The sequence below is a fragment of the Aethina tumida genome, chromosome 1, assembly GCF_024364675.1.
Source record: "Aethina tumida isolate Nest 87 chromosome 1, icAetTumi1.1, whole genome shotgun sequence".
Taxonomy (NCBI): Eukaryota; Metazoa; Arthropoda; class Insecta; order Coleoptera; family Nitidulidae; genus Aethina; species Aethina tumida.
This window is the reverse complement of record NC_065435.1, coordinates 69,623,104-69,651,102: the sequence shown is the minus strand read 5'-3', so window position 1 is coordinate 69,651,102 and position 27,999 is coordinate 69,623,104. Positions and strand designations below refer to the sequence as shown.

Sequence of the window (27,999 nt, the reverse complement as noted above, 5' to 3'; positions counted from 1 at the left end):
AGAGAGAGAGGGAGAGGGGCTTTTGTAAAGTTCGATTTTTTTATTTTGATATTTTTAATTGCGGATCTGTACTCGTTATTCTGCGCATTTTCATTCGCTGCGAGCGGGGGTAGGCAGGCACGCACACTATTTTTTAGTGCCGGCTTATTACAGCAGATGTCTCATAGCCATGTCCCAATAAAGAATAAGCGGGTCCCGTCATTTTTTTGCGCGCCTGAATTTTTAATATTCGCTCGAATGTCGTCTAGCACTGACGTATAGTTTTGCGGTGTCGCGTGTCCGATCGTGTGTGTGAGCCCAAACACTCTGTCCGCATCCTGGTCCGCCGTCGTTTTTTCGGATTGTTTTTCGTACCCGTTCACACAATTATTATTATTATTTATTTTTTTCGTTTCGTACTCGGACCTCTCTTCATCATCTCAGTGTGCCTTCAAGGGGACGTCCGTGTGCAACGCGGCCCGCCGTCGCGAGAAACTGTTGTGTGGTTGGAACGGCCGAATAAATAAAATTCATTAAAATTATGGACCAACAGTTGTTAACAATCGCACATAAATGACCGTCAATCGTTCTCTCAGGTATTTGAATTTTTTTACTTTCTAGCAATATTGTTATTATTATTTTGTTACTTGTCGTTGCCTGTGTGTGTGTGTACGTACGTAAACAAAACCACCCCCGAAAACACGAAACACACTCGCTTTCCGCCCGGTCCAGTTTGGTGGGCAGGGAACCGACACTCGGGACGCACCAGTAAAAAAATATTCCTCGACCAAAACTCCAGACACCCGATACACGTCCGTTGTTCCATTGTTCACATGCATTTTGTTCGTTTATTAAACTCGGAAAATGTACGAACGTCCCTGACCGCAGACGCCGGCTGGCATAGTAGGCGCTTCTCGCAGGCGACGTGATCCTTTCCCTTTCCTTTTGGTCTATTTTATTTTATTTTATTTTTTTTTTTTTCTCGCACTTTCGTCAGTCAGCGTCGCTCCATCTATCCACTATCCGGCAAATTTTTTACGCTCCCGTCCCGCCGTATAGAAAACTATTTTCGTTTCGGTTTCGGGACCCGCCAAAAAACGCCGGTTTCGAAGCCGAAAAACCTTAAAAATTATCACTGTTTATTCGCGAATTATCATCGTCCGGGCCCGGTGTGTGTGTCTGTGCCTGTGTCTGTGTGTGTGTGCATGTGTGTGCGGATCAGCCGGGCCGCTAAAATATTTCGTATCATTCCTAGACGATACCGCGACGAACGGACGCGACTTCCCAAAATATTATTATTTACCCATTTTTTTTTCTTTTCGCCACGAAGATGCGGTTTTTACGCGTAAAAAACCACGCACTTTTTCAACGGCACAACTATTGAAGACCGTGGACGAGACGCGCGCGCGAACTAGTGTGAACAGTGATTTTTAATAGAACCAATTTTGCAGGTGAAACATAGTTACGATGGTAGACACTCAACATTTCTGTCTGCGTTGGAACAACTATCAGAGCAGCATAACATCTGCGTTCGAGAATTTAAGGGACGATGAGGATTTCGTGGACGTCACGCTAGCCTGTGACGGCAAAAGTCTGAAGGCCCATCGAGTGGTCCTTTCCGCGTGCAGTCCGTACTTCCGTGAACTACTCAAGGTAAGTCGTTTCTTTTTTCTTGCCTTCAGCAACGTATTTTTGCCCGGTTTCCACTTGGTCGGAAAGAGTTCAAAGTTGCCGGAGATTTTAATGGAAAACATGTTGTTGCAATTAGACTGAATTTAATCTTGGACACTTTTTATCAGTTTCCACTGTTTATGTTTAGTATGTGCAAGATTTTAAATGCACGAAAAGTTCTACTCGGAACGATTTTAATAACATACTTGCATTTTGTTATTGAATTAAGTTGTTTGTTGTTGTGTTGGAGTCTCAATTATAACTTATTTTTAAACTATGAAATAGCAAAACGAAATTTTGTAATAGATAAACAAATTATTCGAATATAATTATGTTCAGCTCGCTTAGTTGCGAAACTAGTTAATAATAAGGGCGGTGCACAACCAATCCAAACTGAAGAAACGTTAATTGTTACATAAAATAAGTCGGACGAGACCAATTGCATATTTGCAAAAATACTCAGACACCGAAAATGGGCAAACAACCATGTGACAATGAATCTTTTCGTTCCAACTGCACAAAACCGTGTAATATAAATAAGTTCTTAACATAACCCAAACAATAGGAATTTTATCGCACGTCTTAGATCAGATCTAACATTTTTATAACAAGTTAAACACTTGCCCAACAAAAAAATCCTATTAATAGTTACAGCCGGTTAAATATTTGCGGTGTTTATTAGTAATTTTTTTTATCTAATCAGCACAATCTGTTTGTTCTGCATCCACCAGTAAGAGAAGAGTTGCAGACTGCAAAGTCGAAAACAAACCGTGACAACAATATACCTGATTGGGTCGACAAAAAAATAAAAAGAAAGACCTCGGACGAAATGTGACAATTAGTTTTACCGATTTGTTGCGGTGTTGTGGCGGCCTGATAACAAAAACAAAAAAAAAAAAAAATTAAAAATAGCCATTTTCGGATGGTGTTATTATAAAATGGCATGCCCGAGGTTAGTGTTGATAGTGTTTGTTTTCGAACACACATGTAAATATATGTCGAAACGAAAACCGTCGTTCGCATTGCTCTTGGTCGGTTTTTATCAGCGGATTCGGTGAACGGGATCGGGGGGATTTTTCGCCTGCCGCAGAAACTGTTCATGTTATTAAATCGGTTTCGCAATGGGGTTTTTCGCGGATCGCAATACAATTTCGCGGACGGTGGGGTGGGTAGTGCCATCTAGGAGCGTCGCCGCAAACGCGCCGCTTGCGTCATTTCATCAGGGGCTGCGCTGATTTACATTCGAATGTTTGAATGGTTGCGTGGCGCCATTTTACTTTTTTTTTCGGTTGTTGCTAATCTTTTTGGGCGGTACACGGGGCGTGTGGTGGAGGAAGTTTCACATACTGCTTTGCGTTTCACTTCACTCGAATTTGTTTTAATTTAACAAAGGAACTGGAGTTTACAATAAGAGATTGTCTATTTTACATTTCGCTGTTTTTGTAACTTTGTTATACACATAATTGGGTATATTTAATACTGACATACCAGATTGTTCTACAAATTTACATAAATTATGCACAAATGAATCTAGTATCCTTTCACTACAATATTTACTTGTGGGTCGGGGATTCCCCAACGAATGATGACTTCATATTTCTTCTAAAAAAAATTTAATATTAATATTCTGTAACAATTTAAAGAAGTAGTTAGAATAATTAGGAAAACCATAGTTTTTAATAATTTTTTAATGAATTGATGATTAGTTTAAACAAATTATATTTGTATATTTTTATTTGTATAAAGTTTTCTTTGAGTACAAATAAAATATACCGTTTTAAATAACCACTTAATCCTCCTAGTTTTTTTATTTTTTAAAAATAAATTATTAATAATAACGATATAACTGATTTTTATCATTACAAACATATATCTATAAACTATGGAATATGTTCAAAGTATCACGTAATAATAATAAAACTATATATGTATGTAATTATTGATCTATGACCCAGAATATTTAGACTTATCCTAAAATCCAATTCCTAAAATAGTGACCAACATAAATATGTTCTATCGATAAATAAAACAACTCTCCTAAAACAATACTGCAATTTAATTATCTTTTCATTAGATTTATAGATGTACGTATTAAACTGAACTTCGCGAAATATTTTCTCATTGTACTTTTTATTTTCCAAACTATTTGCTCCACAATTTGATAAATTAGAAATGGTTCTGTGAACAAAATTCATACTCAGAAAATGTAGGGTCATAATTTTCTTTTACCTCATTACCTGAATTTTCTGAAGAGACTTTTTCCCTATATTTCCTTTATAGCTGTTATTGTAGTTAAATTTAAAATTTAACGGAACTTGCAAAGTAAAAACAACGATAAAACATATTCTAAATATGAGAACGCAAAGATAAAGATTCGGATTATTGTTCTTTGTGTTATATTACACACAAACGCTGCGCTAAAAATAATATAAAACAAAGAATCATATTTTTATTTTGTTCTTCCTGTGATAAAATATAATTTTCCCAATTTTTAACATGAATTAATTATTTAAAGCAGTCATGATGAGGTTTTCTTCTTTAAAATTGTGCTAATATATATAATGTAAATATTTTATTCAGTTTAATATACATTGAAATATAAAGACGAACACAAATTAAACTTTTGAAGCTGGTTAAGATGAGATTTTTGCTATAAAAATTGTTCTAAATTATTTCATATATTTTATACAATCAATTTAATATCAAATGTAATAAAAGTTTAACATAAATAATTAATAATTTAATAATCATGGTATATAAATTAATTATTTAATGCAATCAATTTATTATAAATCCTAATAAGGTATAATTTTCTCAAAATTTTGCTACAATGACTTACTCGAAGCAGCTTAGGATTACATTTTCTTATCTAAAATTGTGTTAAATTCTATAATTCAACTATTTTATACAATCAATGTAATATAAAATACATATTTTACATTTTAGTATTATAGTTTTAATATGAATTAAAATTTTAAGGTAGTTGATGCTTAGTTTTTCTTCCCTAAAATTGTGCTCAAATATGTAATTTTATGTAATTAATTTACTATAAATTGTAATAAAATATAATTTTCAAAAAAGTTTGCTCGAATTAACAATTTGAAATAGGTTTTCTTATCTAAAATTTTGTCAAATTCTATAACTTAAACATTTTATTCAATTCAATATAAATTGTAATCAAATATAATTTTCTTCAAATTTTGTTAGAACTAATCATTTCAATAAATTTAGTATAAAATTTTCATTTCAAAAATTGTGTTGAATTTTGTAATTCAACAATTATATAATTCTACTATGTTTTTGAGAATAAAGCGTGAATTAATAGTTTCTGAATAGGTCTTCTCTAAAATTGTGCTAACATATATATTTCCATTATTTTATGCAATCAGTTACACATATATAAAAGCACAAGTATTGATTTCTTGTTTTCAAAAGCAAAGCGTTCAGTTTCATTCAAGTCATTTAATATCAAGTCTCACATTTAACGATAATATTGCAATAATCAGTATTTTCATAAAACAATCAATTAGACAAAATACAGAGGGACGCAAACCGTTTAAATTATGCGAAAACCGTTTGCGGCCGTCAACAGTCGAGACAACAGCAAAACCCGTCTCAACTTGAGAATCGCACACGAAACGGGACAAGGACGTGTGTGTGTGTGCATGTGTGTGTGTGTGTGTGCGAGTCTCGTGTGTGGTGGCGGAATCCGGAATCCGTGCCGTGGTGATTTCCCTTTCAAGGGCAATCGACAGCGGAGCACGGACAGAGGAGGATTACGGTTAATTGTGTGTGTCGAAGCCGGCGGAAATCCACGGGCGTCGCGACGCGTTCCACGTCCGACGGCGACGCGTCATCCCGTTCCTTCGCGAGACGCACGTCCGTCAATTTGTCGCACGTTTCTTGAGGCAGTCGCTGCAAAAAATGACATGTTTCGTGGAGGGGATTAAAAGGAAATGATGAGAATTAAATTAAATTAAAGGATGGATGTACAAGGTTATTGGTTATATTTGAATTTTATTATAATAAGAGAATTTTAAATAAAATTTATAAGAATATTTATGATATTTTTTGGAGGAATATATTTTAAAATCCAGTGGCGTGCACATATACGAATAAGTTAAATACTTAAATACTTAATAGTAATTTAACTGAAACTTTAGAAACTAGTCTATTTTTGTAAAGAATAATTAAATAAACCTGATGTATTTTCAGTTTGAATCTAGCCTATCTTGATGAGGGAGGCTTTCATCATTCACTGAATATTTAGTATTAATTATCTTAAAATTAAAAAATATTGAATATATACAAAAAAATATCATGAATTTCTATTAGAAAAAATCTTATGATATTTATTGAATGTTTCACTACAAACTTATTTAATTTTTTGTAATAAAATTCAAATATAACTAATAATTCTGTACACATTCACATAATAGAAGGGGGGATCGAAATATAACCGATAACCCTGGACATTTTTGTGAATTGAGCAATTTTTGAGAATATTTGCACAATACAGTGCATAATCAAAAAATTTAAATGTCTATAACAAATGGTCACACATAAATAAAATGGGCAATTTCAAAAATTTGAATTGTAACTTTCATAAACACTCACTCTACTTTTGGTGTAAAACATTAAACCTATTTCAATAAAAATGATCCATTGTTCTGATCCTAAAAGTTAACAATAGTTTTCAATAAAACAAAATAAGTTAATTCCATATTTGTTCAAATGTCAATTTTTACTTGCAACAATAAAAACAACTTTGTTTATTGTTTTTTCGAGAACTGTGCAATTACTATTCCCATTAAACCAGACTATAATAAACAAAACATTACAACCTATGAATTTTGTTCTAAACACATATTTTACCTGGACACAATCCTAAACAAGATCAAATAAGATCAATGACATGGAAAATAACAAAGTCAAGGTTAAAAGTTGCATAAACAATATATAAAAGAGTGTTTGTCCAATAGTTCTAACGATACAAAGTGCATCCCATATAATTTAATCATTAAAAATGGCCAGTGAGAACTGGATCGACTGAAAATATCAGGAAAAATTTCGAAATGATATATATTTGGCAGTTATCGTAAAAGTGCATCGTCAGAAATCCGGTGCGAAATTAACCGATGATTTATCCAACCCACATTTGTTTTTGCGGTTGCCCAAGTCTACTAGATAAATGTTTACTCAAAAAATATACAATATTTATGGTGTTTTTTATATTATCGTCTTGTCGTGTCGTCGAACTTTGCATTTGCAGGTTTTATTGTTGCGATTAGTTGTTTGTCTGCCTGCCTATTTTATTTGTGCACTTTTCGTGACGTTAGTTGTTTTCAAACGTCGAAGACGGTTTAAGGAACTGACCAGAAAGCACGACCGTCTGAAAATTTATCGATATCGGCGGATGTGCGAGATGTTTTGCAATGCTTTTGTGTGCTTTCAGCAAGCGTTCTTCTAAGATAAGATATGCAGCTATTGTAGTAGTGTGTTTAAACCGACGATTGTTAGATAACTATTATTTACTTTATTAGATTTTTGGACTTTGAACAATTCTATTCGCAATTCAATTAATTTATTGTGTCACGTCACTATTACTTGCCTTAAATCGCTTCTTCATGGATGATTTTGCATTAATTTCATAATTTTAAAATTTGATAACTAATGAAATGATTACAAATTATTTTATGACAGATTTTAAATTGATGTTTTTTAAAATCTTTCAAAATTAAATTAAGGGATAATTCTTCCAAAACTTGTGATAAACTAATCGAAGTACTATTTTTCAAAAAAAAATCTAATTGAAAAAAATAAATTAGTTTGACTTGATCAAAATATTCTTAATTACTAGTTACTATTTTTCTAATTTGTTATTAGGGTTGAAACAGCCATATTCCCATATTGTTTTTAATCTAAATAGATTGTATCCAACGATTATTTTAAGCGATTATCAGTTTGATTCATAATGATATTTTGATTTATATGTTTATTAGTTTAAAAATTGAATGGAAAAATAAGATTTTTATAAAAATAGCACAGATGATTACTCTTTATTCTAATGTTTGTTATAAAATAATTCTTATCAATGATATTTTGATCTATCTACAATATTTATTTTTATATTGACATTTTTTATCTATGTTATTTATCCAGATTATATTAACTTGAAATTAATATTATTTTTATAATTCAAGTTCAAGTTTTAATATTCATGTTATTAATTATTTTTTGTTCATGTTAAAAATGCATATTCTTCGTAATTAGATTTTTTATTTATATTTTTAATTATTGAGTTGATTTAGTCTCAAACAAAACATAAATTTGTCTTAAAATTCTCAAATAAAATAAAAAAGTAAAATTAGTTTTTGGTACTTTTTTATTTTTTAAATATATTGGTATTTTATTAAAAAAAAAAATAATTGTTTAATATTGCATTGATTTTTGTTAACAAATTTTGTTAATGAAAGAATAAAATTAACGTTTCTAAATTGTTTCAGTCGACCCCCTGCAAACACCCTGTGATAGTGCTGCAAGATGTGGCGTGGACCGACCTGCACGCCCTGGTGGAGTTCATCTATCACGGCGAGGTGAACGTGCACCAACGCTCCCTGTCCTCCTTCCTCAAGACGGCGGAAGTGCTCCGCGTCAGCGGCCTCACGCAACAAGCGGACGACCGCGATCAAGTGAGTAACGACGACGAATCCCTCTTCCTCATCGCCGCCGCGGCCCCATTTTCCTCACCCACTTTTACGTTGTACTGTTATGTCGGCTCAAGGTCCTCCGCCAAGAAGCCCGCTCCGTTCTTACTTCATCGGGACCTTACGGTTCTTCTCCTTTTTCACCTCTCTTCTTTTGTCGTTGGTAATGAAGAGTTTGTTTTGTAGTCGATGATAAATACGTTAATTTAAGCTCTACATTATATTTTTAATTTTTGCCATTAATTTTTTAACTCGTATTTAATTTTATTCTAAATGGTAAATTTCATAAATGATTTATTACATATAATTATCATTGTTAGTTGTATCATTAAATAATAAAGATAAATTATTAGCGTATCATACATTGATTGGCTTTGAATAATTACGTAAAATTATTATCTCCAGTTCAAATAAATAATGATTACAACAAATTAAGATACAGAATGTAACGTTTTAAACTTGTTATAAATTACCACTTTTACTATTTTTTAAGATATAATATTAATTAATGTTTCTATTTAATTAGATATATAATATTTACTAGGGACTGGTCATTTTCGTAAAACAAGTAAATAAAATTGGCAATTTTATTAATGAACAAATTTTTTACTCAGTTGGCCCAAGTACAAAGTCTGGTACGATCTCACCAATCTACACCCACGACCAACCACCACCATCCGAGCTTCACGGAGAAGTTGGTGGAAGATGCGCTCTTCACGTCTCCCACATCGCCGCCCCACGGCGCCACCGTCAACCAGCTGTTGAGACGTGCCGCCATGCACAACCGGAGAGAGAGACGGATGTCGCTCGATCCCGAGTCGGAACAGAAGAGAGTACGTTCGGAACACATCATAGGTACGACCGTTTTCCCTTGCCTCCTGCTCAAAGACGGGGTTGTTAACGAGTAGACGTTCAATTTCAGGCAACAACAACAATAATGAATTGAACTTGTCGCATACACACCCGCCTCAAACGCAACCGGCCGACTTTTCGCCGAGCGCCATGAAGAACCATGCATTGAACGCACTCAACGCACTCAATCTCAATTCGAATATCAAAAATGAGGTGGAAGGCAACGGCATCAGCAGCACGGAACGCGAGAACTCGCCCTGCTCACCCTCGCCCATCCTTCATTCTCGGTGAGTACCGCCAGTAGAATTTTTCGACGCTAAACTACCAGTCGTAAATATTGTCTTACAATCGCGGCGCATTCGCCAAAATTATAAACGTCCCATTCTTTTCCAACAGTTGCAAGGAAGAAGATGCCGTGAAGAACGAACCGATGGAGCTTCTCTGCAGCACCAATCAGGACGAGAACAGTGTGGATAGCAGCGCGGACGCCGGAGGCGGCGGTGCCGCCGGGAACGGTCCGACAAACCTGCCGCAGGGTCCGCATTCTGGAGGCAGCTCGGCTGGCGACCACGACGATCACGACAGCCCCATGGGGCCGTACCTCACGCCGTCGGAGAGCAAGCTATTCGCGACGGCGGCCGGCGGCTTCAATTTCAGCATGGCGGCACTGGCTGCCGACCCATCGAGTCTCGGAGGTTAGTAAATGACGTTGTTCGTAGTAGTTATTCTTTCTGTTTATGAATTTAGTACCTACTCCTATCATTTTTTTTTTTTTTCATCTGATCATCTTAATTTATCAGTTTTGGTATACAATTTATTGACAATAAGTCCATTACTAATGATTACTTAAAATATTTCTAATTACTTTTGTTTAAATTATTGCCTATTGTAATTAATATTTATTTTTAAAAATAATTAAAAAATGTCTTGAAAAGTTTATTTCCTAAATATATTCATAAAACAAATTAATTGAGTAGTATATAGTTTTGAAAAATTAAGTATACTATAGTATATAGTATGTAGTATATTTATTACCATTACTATTATTTATTAATAATATTAAAACGATTAAACAATATTAACAAAAAATTATCAATTTATATTACATTTAACAAATAATATAATAATATATTATATTGTATATTATACATATAAAAGATTTAGAATCTGCTAATTTCTAGCTACCAGTTTTTTAATTCCAAATTCAGTTCAGTTTTAATTTTCAGAATTCATCTTTTTATAGTCAATAAATGTATTAAATCTTGAAGAGCAAATAAAATTGTCGCAAATTTATATATCATATTTTATATATTTAACTTATATAATAAGATAAAATAGACTTAGAATTCAACAAAAATTAAATTTGTTTATAGTATTATATAAAATGTATTCATAAGTAAATATAAAAACCTCAAAGTAACGTTATATTTTGAAACTTTTATTTTTACGTTGAAATATTTTTATGCTCATACATTTTAGGATTAATGTTCTTAATTTTTATAATCGTAACTTTATCCGACTATAAAATCTGACAAGTAAACTCAATGAAAAATTTAAAACAATTACTATACTAAAATACAATTTTTAAGTTTCCAAAAGAATAATTTTTCATAAAATTAATTTAATTTGTTACATTTGTTGAATATATTTTAATATTTCCATCTTTTATAAATTGTCCCCATTTTGCCAATTGTAAAACTTTGGAGCTGGATTTAGCTCTTACTCTCATCAATGTTGAGTGATAAAAAAGATTTCTGTGCCATTTCAACAAAAATACGTTCGTTTTATTAAAACAAAATTTAGCTCACCGTTGTAACGAATACTAAAGCCCCATGAATATGAATGCCAAGGGACATTAATTTTAAATAAACCTCGTTTTAAATTGCCGCATCATCTAACCTTTCAAATTTTTTACTAACAAAGACATCTCCCATCGGGAGTTAACCCTTTCGGATCGTTCGACTAACAAGTATCTCCTAGTGGGGGTGGAGGCAGACGTAAAAATTTGAAAGGCCCTAGGCAGTTAACCGTTAACTGGTGTTAACTGCTATTAAATTTAAGTACTGTTTCTTCCAGGTCTAAATCAATCTCTGCCAACCAACGACAGCTTAGCCGGCACATCGCAAGGTAAGACGAAGTTTTCTGTTTAACACTCACTAGTTTTCCTCATTGCGCTGCTTAAATTCCATTTAAACAGCGTAAACATGGTGTCTTAGCGAACATTTTCCGAAATTTCGATTCGCCAAAGTGTTCGACGCCAAAGCGGGCCGCTGGAACAACGTCGGGGAGTTCGACGTTGGTCCGGCGGCGCAGGAAACCCTCAAGATTTTGTACATAAATTCTATGTGTGTCTATGTGTTTCTCTTCACCTTCCCTTTTTGAGGGTTTCCCGAAAACTCTAATATATGTTATGTACGGAATGTTCTTAACTTGTGTGTTCTGTTCTTTTGTCCCTGGTCTGTATTGTGTTTTTTTATTTACAATTTTGTTTGTTTTATTATTTAATTGGGGAAGCCAACCGATATAAGAAATAATTTATCCGCCATAGCAAAAAAACAAAGGTTAATTGTAAATACGCGAGTGGCAAAGAGATCACAGAATCGACGGATCCAATTTGAGAAAAGTGTGTTGCTATTTGCCACATCCTCGCTAAAGATAAACGTGGAATTGTTATAAAAATGTTTTTAAAATATGCTGACCTCTCACACATTTATCTATACGTATGTGGTCCCCTATTGTGTTTTTATTGCCGTTTTAATCTGGACTAGTTTATTAATTAATCGCTGAACGAACAACATATTGAAACATTTTAAATAACATTGCACGGAACCAACCGCCGAAATTTGCAGAAATGCGTCATCTATTTCGACTCGTACAGCGCCCGAACAACGTTTACGTTTTTGCGAATGTCAATATCAGTTTTAATGAGAAAATTTTTTGGAAAAGTTTTGTAAATTATACAAATCGTGTTACTGTTAGACGTATAAGTGTAAATTGATGTTGTTAAACGGAAGGTTAAAATGGTTTACAAATTGCAAACATGTGCCTTACTTTCGTCGAGATGTTTTTTAGTTTTTATTTTTGTTTTTAACTTTTTATTAATTATTTGTAGTTAGATGTTGTTGTGATCACTGAGGTGTAATTTGTTAGCTTCACCACTATGTGTAAATTATTATTATTAAAAATACAACGATATATTGCAGTACACCAATTTTAAAATTTTAATATGCCTATTATTATATCTTCATTATGAGAACTTTAATTTAAAAATAATATCAATTTGGTAAAATATAACTTACACCATATTAATAATTAAATTATTATTATTTATATTAATTATTACTTATTAAAATTATTATTAAATAATATTAGCATTAATTTTTATTTTAACTACTATATAATTATTCAAATTATTCATATAAAAACATTAATTGATAATTGCAAATTAAACTTCTAATCACGTGATAAATGAATAAATTTTATAAAAAATAATTAAATTTGAAAACTAATTTTAAAATTTTTAATTAATTAATTATAATATGTAATATAATAATGGAATTTTTCCACGTAAATAAAATATTTGACTGATATTACTTTTCAAATAAGTACCGATTTTTTGTTGTATATAATTTCTTGCAAATTTAAAAAAATAATTCTGTTAATCTAAATTAGTTGTTTATTTAAATTTTTTTTTCTGAATTAAAAATTTAAACTATGAAGTTACAGAAGTTATCATTATCAGATAATAGATAAAATATGTTACATAAAATATATTTTTTATCATTTTTTTAATAAGATGAATTAAAAAAATGAAATTTCCTTGATTTACAAAAAATTCTATAATTTATTGTTAATTAGTTTTTTCCAACAATTTCAATAATTAAAATAATTTTAAATTCATAAATAATAATTACACAGTTCCTAGAACATTAAAAATTAATAATTTGTCATTTATCACAATAATTAATTAAATAACTTATTAAATAATTAAGTTAGTTAATATAGAAAAATATACTACAACAATCTTTAAGCATAGATTAGACTAGTTCATATTTTTTTTTTAATTAAATATGTCTCCAGATTTTTATTTGTTATTGATGTTATAATTTGTTGTAAATTGAAAAAAATAAATCTGTTATTCTAAATTAATTATTTATTTAGATTATTCTTTTTTCTGAATTGAAAATTTAAACTATTAGAAAAGTTGTCCTTATCAAACATAATTTTTTGAATTTTTAAAAATATGAATTAAAAAAAAAATAAAATAAAATTTCTAGATTTACAAAAAATTCTAGAATATATATTTAATTAGTTTTTCCAGCAATTTAAATAATTAAAATACTTTTAAATTCACAAATACAATAATAATTTATTACACATTTCCTTCAACATTAGAAATTAATAATTTGTAATTACTATAATAATTAATTAAATGATTTATTAAGTAATTGGATTAGTTAGTATAGAAAATTATACTACATCAGTATTTATAGCATAGTTAGTTTCAATTAGAGTACTTCATCATCAGCATTAATCTTGTAGGATTTTTTAACATACGATTTAAATTCGTATGTAATATTAATCCGTGCACAATACTTAAGTAATTACGTTTCGATACAACTAAGAAAATAGCAGAAAGTTGCATTTAACGAGTTCGAAAAGATAGTAAGTAAGGTGCTCGCACATCACGATGATGGTTTGTATGACCTATTTTAATTTTCCCATAAGTATTTTTATTTACACTTATACTTAGATGCTTATAGAGGAAATAAATTGTTTTAGTTGACTGACAAAGAGCTTATTTTCGTTCGTTTTGAGTTTTCAGTTTGTTTAGCCCGTTAATTAGACCGTGCCGCACGCGAACCAGTCAACTAATACCCGTTTATTTTCTCTATACCCATAGGTGAACCGACCGACGATCTCCACACACGCACTTTCGGCGAAGATTGCAAAATTTGTGGGAAGATCTTGCGCAACAAGATCACGCTGCGCCGTCACGTGAAAGACCTGCATTACGCGCAGACGGAGGAGTACTGGTGCACGATATGCAACCGGTGCTATCGCACCAAGAACAGCCTGGTCGTGCACACTTGTAACTATCACCAAAAGAAAAAGACGAAAAAGGCTGATTGATCATCGGTTAACGATTCCGAAACGAACAGTGAGTGATCGTCCACCAAGGATGGATCCAATTCATCTCTCGTGTTTGGTTTCGGACGCCCACGATCTCAAAATGTGATCTCGACAAACTTTTGCAAATTTTCTATCATTTCCTTCTTGCCGCCGTCATATTTGGAGATTTATGTGGTGTACCATTCAAACGAATTTGATTGTTCGTCGCAAATCATCATTTTTATGCAATTATGCAATTATGCAATTGAATAATCTTTTATTTGAAGACAGTGGAAAAAAGATAAAGGTTATGTTTTTTTGTCTGCAACAATGCAATTATTATTTATTTAAAGGATTACGATGTATAAAATTAGTCGGAAATGAATTTCGCAATTCGTCATATAAGTATAATTTATTAAGTTCTGTTGATATAATAAAAGTTTGTGTTTATTTTTGTTTGCTAAGCCTTGGAAGTTTTATAAAGCGATGTCATTCATACCTTGAATAAAACTGATAAATATCATTGCTAAACATGCTTTGGTTTGTTTTTCAAAATTTTTAATTTGCTAACGCAGTTAAATATAAAAGCTTGTATATTACACATGTATAAAGCATTCCGACTAACATATATTAATTATTTCTTGATTTGTTAGATTATATTTCACAAATTGTGGTGGGCATAAAAATTTAATATTTATCTAAATTCCACTGATACAATTCGAATTTATTGAACTAATTAAGAAAAAACTTTTTAATGGAATAATAGAGTGTGTGAACAAATGTAACATCAGAAAACCTAAGATTTATGATAAAAATTTAATAAATACAATAATCTCAGATGTCCAAACAAAATCTAGTTTTCTTCTGAGTAATTGGCACTATAATTAAAAAAAAATAAAATAATATTGAAATTCATAAGAAATATTTTATAAATTATTTCATTTCATTATTTTTTCTATATTTATTCTAATAAATTTCCAATACGATGCGAACAAAAAATAATATAAATATATGAAAAACTATCTATATAATTTTTTATATGCAATATTTAAAAAAAAAATGGTATTTGAGAAAACGAAATAAAATATTTATGTATTAATAATATTTTTTAGAATTTTTGAGTTCTATATACTTTTTTTGACAAAAATGGTTAAAAAATGAAAAAATCATTATAAAACTATAATATTAAAAAAATATTCTTTCTTTAAAAGGAAACCTGAAAAAAATTAGTTCAATTATATATTGAAAAGAGTATATTCAACTGTATTCAAAAAATATCATTTCTAAAGATATTAGTATATTTTTTGAAGATTAAAAATTAAAAAAAAATAATGTTAAATACATTAAAACCCAATAGCGTGTAAAAAGATTTAAAATTAAATTAAAATTTATATTAAATTAATATTAAAATTTATTTATTATATTTGGACATTATAAATAAGAAAAAAAATATAAAATTCATTAATTGAAATTGTTTAAATATGAGTTACATATTCTTTTTAAATATTCAATATTTGTTAAATTGATTATTTAAAAATATAAACACTTTCAGAAAAATATCTTTAAAGTATATAATTCGAAATTGTTTTAATCATGAAAACATTTTCAAATTATTTTGAAAATAGTTAGGATTTACGAAAATATGGAAATGTATTTTGAAACCTAAAAAAACTAAAATGGAAATTTAATTTCAATTATTTTTATATAATATATATATAGAAAAAAATTCAATTTTTTAATTTTCAACTTTTGAATCCTATTCTGAAGTATTATTTTGGAGACTAATAAACAAAATTCATATTTTTCTCTTTAAAGATACATACAGGGTGTTTAGATATATATCTTGAAGGATACATTCGTGATGTAACAATTGATATAAAAGTGTTAAAAATGAAAATGTTGGTAATTTCAATAGCAGAAGAACTAGAAGGCGAGGTTAACCAACAGGAATCAGTCTTTGGACAATGTTTAGTGGGCAACGACAAAATAAGCATTGTTTTCAAATCAATTTTTTTAAGTGAATCATGGCACACTGACAAATTAGAAAGTAACCTCTTAATGAATTGGTTATGACAAGTACGCCGGCAGTGATACATTCACTTAAAAAAATCTCACATTTGAAAACAAAACCTACTCCACCATTGCCCAATGGACATTGTCCAAAGACGCATTCCTGTTCAAGGTGTCGTCGCTGTTATTGTCAACATTGTGTCTTTCAAATCCTGAAATTACCAGTGACTGAATTTACATCTGTTCCCACTCTTCTTTCGACCGCGACGACTGTAAATATCCGGCGCGCCACCCAAAAAATAACAATCAGGGCCAGTTTAACAAAAAAAAAAACCTAAACGCAAAAACCTGTAAAAAGCAACAAAAACCACGTAAAAGTTGGGCACGGAGGGCGCTAAATTGTGGCAATTCTTCTGCCGACAGGCCTGGAAGACTTCCGCTGTCAGCCGTGCAACAAAAGCCTGTCGTCGCTGACGCGCCTCAAGCGGCACATTCAGAACGTGCACATGCGCCCCTCTAGGGAACCGGTGTGCAACATATGCAAGCGGGTCTATAGCAGCCTTAACTCGCTGAGGAACCACAAGAGCATTTATCACAGGAACGTTAAGAACATCAAGGCGGAGGACATCATTGCGCCGCACTCGTTCTATTTGTGAGAGATGACGAGAACACGCCCGATTACGAGGAGAACGGTCTTTTGTTAGGGTCACGCAACAATTCGATCAGGAAACGTTTTTCAATATGTCATATTGCTTTGTCGGTTTTCTACCCTCTAACAATTACGTAACCAAATTCTCAATAGGCCCCATAAAATATCTTATTTTTAATCAAGAGTTGAAACTGTAACAATTACTAAAGCAAGGAGTACTTTTAATGCATTAAATTTTTAAATAAAGCATTAGTTATACAATATAATAACTTAACAAAGATCTGGTAACAAATTGTATATATCTTTTTCAGTTTAAAACATTCTTAAAAATATTTAAATGTCTAATAGTAATATTGGTGCAATTATACAATTTGTATTATATTCTGAAAAATCAATAAAATAGTATAAAAATATATATATAGAAAATATAAATTATTTTATACTGTTATTTAATGATAATGATTTTAAAAGATATCTAAATTTCTAATAATACCACAATTTTGGTATAATTTTACTCTGAGTAATTAATAAAATATATATTTATTCAATTTAAAAATATAGAATATTAAAAAATAAATCTTATATTCAAGATTTAAAATAGTAACACTTAAACACATTAAAATAAATACATTTTTAAGGCACTTAATTTAAGTAAAATCAATATTAAATATTAAAATGTTAAATTATTTATATATTTTTCAATTTTATTTATTTAAAAACGTAAAATGCTATAAAAACATATAAATTTTCAATATAAAAAATAATAAATAATTACTTTGTTTCGTACATATTAACAATAATTATAACAATTATTAATTTCTTGCTTTAATAACTATTATAGTTGTTGCCAATATATACGAAACAAATTTAAATACAGTAAAGAAGTACTTTTAATGCATTAATTTTTTTAATTTTTAACATAAAACATCAATTATACAATATAATATCTCAAAAGTTATAGCAAGAATCTCAATCAATTTTAAACATTTAATAACAAAATTCTTAAAAATTTTTAAATTTCTAATATAATACTGGTACAATTATACCATTAATATTATACTCTGTGAAACTAATAAAATATTTATAATTAAAAGGAATTTTATAGTGCATATGTTATTTTACAACTTAACCTTTATTTAATAATGTAAAAATCCATATAAAATATCTAAATTTCTAATAATAATTTTACTTTAAACAATCAAAATATGTATTTGTTTAATTTGAAAATATAAAATATTAAAAAATAAATCTCCTATTCGCGATTAAAAATAGTAACACTTATTAAAACAAATACATATAAAATATCTAAATTTCTAATAATAATTTTGGCATAATTTTACTCTAAACAATCAAAATGTGTATTTGTTTAATTTGAAAATATACAATATTAATAAATAAAACTCCTATTCGTGAATAAAAATAGTAACACTTATTAAAACAAATACACTTTTAAGGCATTTAAATTTAATTAACTTTCCATCTTTGCTGTAAATGCGATTTTGAAATAGAATAAAGAATAATTAAGTTAAAAATGTGATGCGCTTCACAAAATACAAATCATATTTAACAATAAAATAAAATTGTTTTTGTAAACCATATTTTGTTAATAAATAGACGGAAGTATGAAAACCGGTACAGTTATATGCGACTAAAAATAAAATATTTTTTAAAATCCAACAATTTGTTGCGTGATCACGGAACGAAAGGCTAAATAATTGTTTGAAACGTACAAAATGTTTTATATTGAGACTATTTTTTAATTTATTTTATATATGAGGCATATAGTTTGTTATTTTTTTAAATACTTTTATCTGATTTTCGCGTGTAAATAATAATAAGGCAGAGTGCGCAATAACAATTCAAAATGTATATTTAGAATTAAAATTGAAATCAATTTAATGTTATTGCATCAAACTCATTGTCAGTTCAATTGAGCGGTTGTTTGATTAAGCTTCCGTGTACGATATGCTTTTTTTTAAATAACGCCTAGAATTTATACAGGATCAATAGTTTGGGGGAGTTACACGAAGTGATACACGAATTAGGTACCTTTATTTTTCTGAACTACTGTTCATCGTCAGTTTATCAAGGTATGTTTTTATACTACTGTTATGAATTTATTATAACAAGGAATAAAAAAACATAAGACTTTTGTTCCTTAGTTTCCAACAACTGCAGTGGCGACATATGAAACTTGTGCATTAGTATTTGTTCCAGTGTTTTGTGTTTGATTTGTGTGAAAAGTACCGCGTCATAACAAACCTACTTCGTGTTCACAGACTGTAGTGACCCAATGGTTCCTAAAAAAACGTAAAACTGAAAAGACAAAAAAATCAATAGAAATAAGACATGCTTGACTTTGATAAGTGCGGGGGCTAATTCGTGGTTCATTGTTCTCGGTTGGGACAGCTGTCAAGAGGTCTAGCCTACCCCTACCTATGATCTCGAGCCACCGATGCGACATCTGCGGGAAGCTGCTCAGCACCAAACTGACCCTGAAAAGGCACAAGGAGCAGCAACACCTCCAGCCACTCAACAATGCCGTTTGCATATTATGCAACAAAGTGTTCCGCACTCTAAACTCGCTTAACAACCACCGGAGCATTTACCATCGCAGGCAAAAATGACCTATAGAGCGACCGTAGCGACCACCGATGTTAACCAATGGGCGCGGGCCTTCCAATGCGAATCTTCCTGCTTGGTCTGGTCGTCCGACGGGAATTTCGAATTGGAACGCCGACCCAGTTTAGTGATAGTGAAGATTTTGTTATATTTTATAATCAATCACCTTTGAGCCCCCGCCCTTAAAGTTTTGCATTTCGTCAAGCAGTTGAAAATATGAGTATATGTATATGTAGACTTATATATATATTTTTTGTATTTCTTTCGTTCCGGTTCGGAAACAACGGACGGTCCAGCGTGCGATTGGCAATATGCTAGATCATCGGTTCCATACAAAACTTCTTCATTCGATCACCAAATTAATTGACCGCCATTTTACACATGATATCTGGCAAAAGCAAAAGTTCAATGTTGCAGTTTTGCGTGTTGGCCGATACTCTACCAGACTGAAATTAGAACGGTGCGAAATGTTATAATCAAAACGAAAACGTGTGAAATCTTGAAGTAATTAAAAAGTATTAATCAACTTATTCTAGGCTGTGATTTTTAAAATTTAGGACGTCGAAGAATGTGATATTCGTATTAGATTAAATTTTTATTAAATGCTGGACCGGGCACTTTGTTTTCGGAACGTGGACGCGGCGATCTTTTATTTGAAACACGGTCCTGCTGGCGTTCCGGCTTCCCTGGATTGATTTTCTTTGGCTCTGTGATATTTTGTTGGGTGTTAAAAATTTGATTTTTTTTCTTTTTTATTTTCTGTGAAAATGGCAAACCGGAAACCAGCACGGCCTAGAATATTATAAGGACGTACATCCTTTTTCTATAATATAGTCGGTGAAAGGGATTTTATATAATATTTGAAAATAGATTTAATATATGTTTATTTATCTAGCAATGATAGGAATACTGATGTTGGCCATTCTTTCGCTGGCTTCCGAAATGGCGTGCAATAAAGATTTTATTTTTTGATATTTTTAGATTTGAATGTCACTCGTTTGAGCTGGTCCGTTCGATTAACGGATGCAGAATCAAGATATATGATGATTATTAATTGCGGCACATTTACATTAATGTTTTGGGACGAAAATCATAGTGCTTAAAGTCTATGGCGGATACCAAATTTCCAATTAAATTTAATAATCCATATATGAATTTTGTGACTTTCGAAAACAAGTACATGTGATAGAAATTTATATTTTTGGGTAAAATTTTCGGAAGCTTGCGAGGGTCTGAAAGATTTGTTAGGACTGATGCAGAGGAGGCTTTATTATACGTTGTTTTCGTAAAGCTTAGTGTACTTTTTGTATTTTATATATAACTTGTTGTACTGAGAGGCAGGACTTAATTTTGTTCGAAGACTGAAATTAGTATAATTTTGCGGTATTTCTTAAGACTGATATTTTGACTGATTTACCATTTTGTCTTCTTTATTATTTTTTGGAAAATTGAATAAAAAGTATAGTTACACAAGATTGGCAAACCCCCATTTATTTACTGAAATCGACTTAGTCCTGTATAATAATAACTTATTAGTTTTTTTGCATTGAGCATGTTAAATGTTGTTTTATGCAATATTTATTATATTTTATGTACTGTTGTATAACCTTTATTTATGTTTAAATATATTTTTACATTTGCAAAAAGCTGCTTGGGTTTTATTTTGCTTGTTTAGATACGCCAGTTAAGGTCGACCGAAAATTCCAATATCACTTGATCGCAACGAAAATACACGAAAACATAATTCATGTTGCCAAATAAATTCAACATACTTCGGGTATTTTACATTGACTCAAGAAATGTTGAATTCTCGTTCGATCTTAATGCCACTCCCCATTGTGTGTTTGTGTATAAAAAATCCCATCAACACAAATGTGTTGCCACCAGTGGATCAGTTCCTTCTCATCAATTTTTCGGGAAACCGCATAGCCACAGGGCCGCACACTCGATCAGTAAACTCTTTCTTACATTCAGATGTTTGTTTTTTAGTTTTGTCATTGGATTCTAGTTAAAGTTCTTTCAATCGACCAATATCTTTGAACGTTCAGGTAAGGCGACCATTTTAGTTCAGTACTGTGAAGTTTTGAGTTGGATCTCTACATAAAACACTTAACAGGTGTACAATTAACAATAAAAATATTCAGTCTAAAATCAAAAATGTTCCAACTGTGAAATGCAACTCATCTGTTTTGAAACTTTTGTACAAAATTTGCTTTTGGGTTCCTTTTGCAGCTTTAATCATTGGCTTAATTAATTAATTGTATGTCTTTTTGAGGGGATAATACCTGTTAAATGTGTTTACTATGCTGTCGCGATAATATTTTTTACACCTTCAAGTTTTATGTATAGATTTGGAATTTGCGCAATAGCCTATTGTCATGTGGCAGCATGAGTAGTAAATTTTCTATGTCGGTGCAGTTCAATCTCCAAACGAATCTAGAACGAATCTGTTTCGTTACAGATTTGATTGAAGATGTTACTGCGATCGGAAAATTGGTTGATTGATATTGTTGATTGAAAGAATAGGTAATAGGGTAAAACTAGTGATTTGTTGATATTGTGTTTGTTTTCAAAGGGTGAAAGCTACAAGGTTTATTATGAATAATTTTGTTCAATACAGCCATAAAATATGAAGTAAAATATTATAAAAAAATTAACATTGACTTAGTTATAGGATTTTAGTTATTTTATTAGTTGTTATAATTTATTAAAGTTTGTAATTTGTTTGTGTTTCTTATTATAAAATGAAAATTGAAATTCTTTTCAACATGTTGGATGCGTTCATCTTGTAATATTTTTCTTCAGCAAAGACATTATTTAATTAATATTTAATATATTTAAACTAATTAGATGACCTTGTAGCTATTTCAAAAAATTTCAAAAGGACCCGATATCAAAAATCACATCTCTTGGTTAAATCATAAATTGGTTTGATGTGTTTTAATATATGATATTTTGTGCTGAAATTAACAATTAATAATAAATGTTAATGGCAAATGAGTATAAAAAAGAGATAAAAGAGGGTCGGCCCAAAGGCTGGTTACCGGTGGTTTCGATGGCTGTGTGACGTAACTGCGGGCAGTAATAACTAAGTTCGCGAGGGCAGATCGCGAGTGTGCGGTCAAGTAGATGGCGCTGCGGCAGCGGAAAAAGATAGATAGATAGATAGAGAATGAAAGAGAGATAAAAACACGAACCACTACTGATAATATAAAGAGTAGTGGTGTTAAAGATAGATAAGATAGAGAGGATGATATCTGCTGGTGGCAACACACTTCGCGGACTGGTACCAGAGCGAGCTTGGTTTTGCTGTTGCAGGGGCGTCACCCAAGAAAGTCTTCACGTGCCAGCTTTGCGGCAAGGTGTTGTGCTCGAAGGCGTCGCTGAAGCGTCACATAGCGGACAAGCACGCCGTGCGACAGGAGGAATACCGGTGTGTGATCTGCGAACGCGTTTACTGCTCGAGGAATTCGCTAATGACGCACATCTACACGTACCACAAGTCGCGGCCGGGGGACATCGACATTAAGCTCTTTTAGCCAGAGCCTGATCTGCCCCAGCAGTTGCCTGAGCCGCCAACGCCATCCACTACGCTTTCAGGTACCCAAAGCCCCAATACCACCTCAACCACACCACCACCAACCACAACCACCACCACCACCACCCTGCTTGCCGCTACCGCCGCTGTTTGTGTAGTAAAGAGTTGTGCTTGCTGCCGCCGACAAAACCTGCCGCCTGCATGCTGTGTGCCGTGTCCCTCCACTTGGCCACCTCCACAGCCCTGTGATGTTACAGGGCCCGTACGAATGCCCCCGCCCACTTCCGGAGGCATCAACGAACCGCAGGAGTGTCCATACTGCCGGCGCACCTTCAGCTGCTACTACTCCCTTAAACGCCACTTCCAGGACAAGCACGAACAGTCCGACACACTCTACGTGTGCGAGTTCTGCCACAGGCGGTACCGGACCAAGAACTCCCTGACCACGCACAAGAGCCTCCAACACAGGGGTTCCAGCGGTATGCTCAAGCGACTGCTCAAGACCACCGCCATCAAGACGGTGCTCGGGGCCTCTACGGCCGCTGCTGCCGTCTCTCCAGTACACCAGCAACCGCCAGCACGACTACAGTGAGACTCCGAAGCCGACCTGTCCATTAGTTCGGTTCCTCACTCTGACATTCAAATTTCACGCTGTATTCTCTAACAACTTCTTTCGAATTTCTACGTTCTTTCATCACTTGTTTTTCAAATTACAATTCAATTTATCCAAGTCAATGATTTTAAACTGATAACGGGATATTTTCACGAAGAATTGTTGAAGAGTGCCGTGTCAATTTGGAGAGTTCGTGTGAACCGAACTATTGCCAACTCAATCGGCCTAAATCAATTCGAACAGTAAACCGCAAGTACAAATCTCCCATGAAAATAAGCAAACAGAGCCCCTACGTAGTTTTTATATGCATCTTTTTACTCCATCGCATATATACACAGACATATCCCTTCGAGTAACCCATATCATTTCACTGCTGTGTTGATGTTGTTGATGTTTATATTCTACACTTCTACTGCTATTGATAGTGTCAGTGACGTGATCTGCCCTCCTCGACGACACAAGCAAGACATTCCCAGTGTTACTGTGATTGAGTTCATTTTTTCAAAACAAACAACAGAAGTTGAAAAGGACAGACTATTTTTTTTCTTCCGGCGGCTAATTACGAAACTGCCCTTAAAAAATCCATCTCGATTATTTATCACATTGGCAAGAAGCCCTAGCTGTGCGTTGGTATTTGTGAAATCGATTGGAACTTCACCGTAAATTCCAAAAATCAAAGTAATCACGCACAATCTAATCCTTAGTAGGATTTAACAAAATCTAATTCCATCCTAACGTTTGAACCGATTTTTTTTTAAACTAGATCTAGTAAATACCTTCCGACGTAAAACTGCCAGTAGTTTTCAGGGTTTTTATACATACTACGAATTGCTGGAACTAGTAGCTCTTTAAAAAATATCAAAGCGCAACAGACGGAACAAAATCAAACATGCCCAGTACAAATGTGATAAATATCTAATTAGTGATTACCAGCCTAGGCCTAAAAATAGTCTGATGGTATGGTGAAGTGACGTCGGTTTCTAGAATGCATTAATTAATGTGATAAATTCTCCGAGTAAAATTGCTCATGTGATTTTCTTAAAACAAGTTGTAGTATGTAATTTTGTAGGAGCAGCTCCTACTGAAGAAAAAAAAAACGTTTTAGTGTTATGTATGTATTTATGTTATTGATATTTTCTCTAGATAGTTTCTGGATGAAGAAAACTATAGGACATTTTACTGTGACTTTATTCACAATTACATATCTTTCCAGGGTTTACTATTGTTGTATATAATGATGTGCCAATCTTTATTGCATTTGTTTTTTATTATGTATTTTGTAGGGAAAATGGATTGGTTTCACTTAATCTGTGTGCTAATCTGGCCGTGGCCGGTATACGGATAATTGTCCCGCATTTAAGAGGCCGCTAAGCGAACTCGAATTTTTGGCTAGTTAAAATTTATTTTATTTGGATATAGATATATTTATTTGTTTCTATTGTTATTTTGTTGATAAAATTTGTTTTTGCTGTGATTTAGGTTAATTTTTTAGGACAATTGTCCACTGATCGGTCACGAAATACACGTTAAAATTTATTTTCGATCTGAACGGCACGGTTCTCCAATTTCGGCAACCGTAAGCATACATTTGACTGTATATTTAGTGCTGTGACTAAACAAAAAAATTGTCTGATTAGGTTAAAATTATTTATTTCTTTAGTTTGTTTGTGATACGGTTCAACCAAAGACATTTCAATTTAAAAATATGAAAAATTAGTTATTTCGAAAAGATGCAAGATATTTTTTTAAACGTGCCATGAAAATTATTAAAATTATAAACGTAGACATCAAAATGTCTGGTTATGTACATTTTTTGTTATTTAAATATAGTATTTAGGGTAAGTTTAACGATATCAATTTGTTAAAAACAAAAAAAAATTGCATATCTATCTACTCATGCCAAGATACATAGTAATTGTGCTGAAGCAAATTATATATATTGAAGAAAAATTGACAGTATTAAAATTTGTACCTAATTGGTAGGTAGCAATTTAGATATTTTATAAAAAATTATATACATTTTAAAGTTTATCTTTCTAATATTGGTCTGTGCAAATACTATTTGTAGATTTTGTTACCGATGGAAAAAAAATTGGCGTGAATTTAGAAGTAGTGTATGTGGTGTTAAAATGTACAATTTTCAATCTTAATACCAATTTAATCTTTTCAACATATTCGTGGAATCAAAAACCAAGGAATTGCTCAATGTTAACAATATAAAACTGTACACATCACATCAAAATCTCGTTAAAATCTTTGAATGGTTTTTCAAGTTATTTTTTACTTGTAGATCGGAAACTATCAATGGTTTTAATAACCAAAATAAAATACATGATTTACGTTGTTCATCCGAAACATATCTGAAAAAAAATTCATCACATATCCGTTGTGCAACTTGTAAATGAATTTATTGATTACATATTATTGTTTTTGTTATTCGAATATAGTTAAGTTATTATTACAATGCTTGAACTTTGCAAAATAGTTCAAATGACATTGCCTTGGTTACACGCACAGCGCTTTTGGATTTAGTTTTTAGGAGGAATGGAATAAATACAAAAAAAAATATTTTTTGTTAATTTTTATTAATTGTGGCAATTGAAATGTACAAAATTATAGAGTATATTTTGGAATTAATCAAAGGCAACACAAAGGGCACTAAATTGCTGAAGCAAATATATATTTACAAAGACATTTGACCAAACGTGTATTCGCTGTTTTTTGATATTTTAAATAACTTGTAGTTATTCCAGAATTCTTTTAAATGGAAAATGAGGTTAAATTGGTAAAGAAAAAAAAATAGAAAGATTTTAGAATAAATATGCACTGCCCCATCAGGAATGAATCGTTTCTTTATATTCCGTTCCCTCATATAAGCAACAAGATGCCTTGATACCAGTACAACACATACTGTTTAATGAAAAAAAACTACAAGCGACGACAAATTACTATAATACCTCAATATACTCAGACAACCCACAGATGTACTTATATTGTATTGTAAGTAGACTAAGAGAAAACATTAGCTTTAGAATTTTATGCTTAATATGTCTGTTCACTCTACATTCTGCCATTTCCCGTTAAAAAGCGAATTATTGAAATCTACCCCTCTACTGATAAATAGATGTCAAATTGTTTAACAAAGAATATATAGTTTTATAAACCATTTTCGGCGAAACCGTAGAATGTAGACTTGAATAAAAGAAGTGTATAATTTTTTTTTTTAAGCGCAAACGGTTTATTGGGTACTTCTTCAGTTTACTTTTTCCTTGTAAATACATTATTATTATTCTAATTATTATTATTTTCATATGCTTGTGGGATTTTTTTAAGTTAGCCACTAAAAAATCATACAAAATGCTTCCATCTTAATTTTAGGAATTATTTTTATTTAAATTTTATTATTAAGAATAACTTTTGTTATTTAAAAACTTATGAATATATTATGATGATTGTTGGTGTAATAAAACGATTAAAATTTTAATTGTACTCGTTTATTTTCCTTATAATAATAAAACAAAACCAAAAAGGTAAGTAGTTTTTTAAAGTAAGCTATGTAATATAAGCAATATTAGATAAAATTAGAGTAAGCTATATTATATAAAACTGACGAACGCATTAATTAAACAAATGAACTCGTTGTCACACAAACTTTTTGTCGTTGAGATTTTAGTTGATTTTAGTCATTAAAATGAATGCAGTTAAACAACTAACTCCGCTGCTCAACCGCGTATTAATAATGAAGATGGAAGCACCAAAAGTGACTTCTGGGGGCATCATGTTACCAGAAATCAAGCAGAAAGAACAGTACAGAACTGGAAAAATTCTTGCTGTTGGAACAGGAATTACAAACAACGAGGGCAACTTCATCCCCATGTGCCTGAAACCTGGGGACGACGTGCTTTTCCCGAATATTGGCGGTATGAAAATAAAATGCGATGGAAAGGAGTGCTACTTGCACAAGGACAATGAAATTTTAGCTGTCGTTTAAAAAAATTGAAATTTTTTGATTTATATAAACTTCCAAAATTTTATGTGTAGCAACTTTTTGATACACTGATCATCAAATTATAAAAGTAAGTGTCCAAAAAACTTATCGTCATTTAATTCGGTATTTTTGGGCAAAGTTATCTTCTGTTAATGAACTTGTCCAACAAGTCAAAATTAAAATTTTTGTAATTGGCCACTGTCACTATCATTGTTTAATAAAAATTATAAAACTTTAATGGTGCTTTCATTTTTAGCT

General features: G+C 31.7%; 2 protein-coding genes across 7 annotated transcripts; both read left to right on the top strand.

The window, feature by feature from the left end:
- On the top strand, positions 1–27,979 carry LOC109608859 (broad-complex core protein isoforms 1/2/3/4/5). 6 transcript variants are annotated; one of them, XR_007547072.1, is made up of 9 exons: positions 2–575; positions 1,431–1,632; positions 8,157–8,342; positions 8,972–9,212; positions 9,280–9,496; positions 9,606–9,904; positions 11,286–11,336; positions 22,921–23,202; positions 23,398–23,520. XR_007547072.1 is itself a non-coding variant. In XM_020025412.2 (8 exons), the coding sequence occupies exons 2-8, from the start codon at positions 1,447–1,449 to the stop codon at positions 23,730–23,732; spliced, it is 1,515 nt and encodes a 504-aa protein (XP_019880971.1). In that variant the 5' UTR covers positions 1–575; positions 1,431–1,446; the 3' UTR covers positions 23,733–27,979. The 6 variants fall into 6 exon arrangements, 5 of the variants coding, with proteins under 5 accessions (XP_019880971.1, XP_049817702.1, XP_049817701.1 ...); XM_020025412.2 differs by lacking the exon at positions 22,921–23,202 and having other exon boundaries at positions 1–575; positions 23,398–27,979; XM_049961745.1 differs by having other exon boundaries at positions 22,921–23,403.
- Positions 27,445–27,744, top strand: LOC109608820 (co-chaperonin GroES-like). The gene has a single exon (XM_020025369.1). It carries the CDS (start codon positions 27,445–27,447, stop codon positions 27,742–27,744), a length of 300 nt encoding a protein of 99 aa, XP_019880928.1.
- Positions 27,980–27,999: the final 20 nt, after the last annotated feature.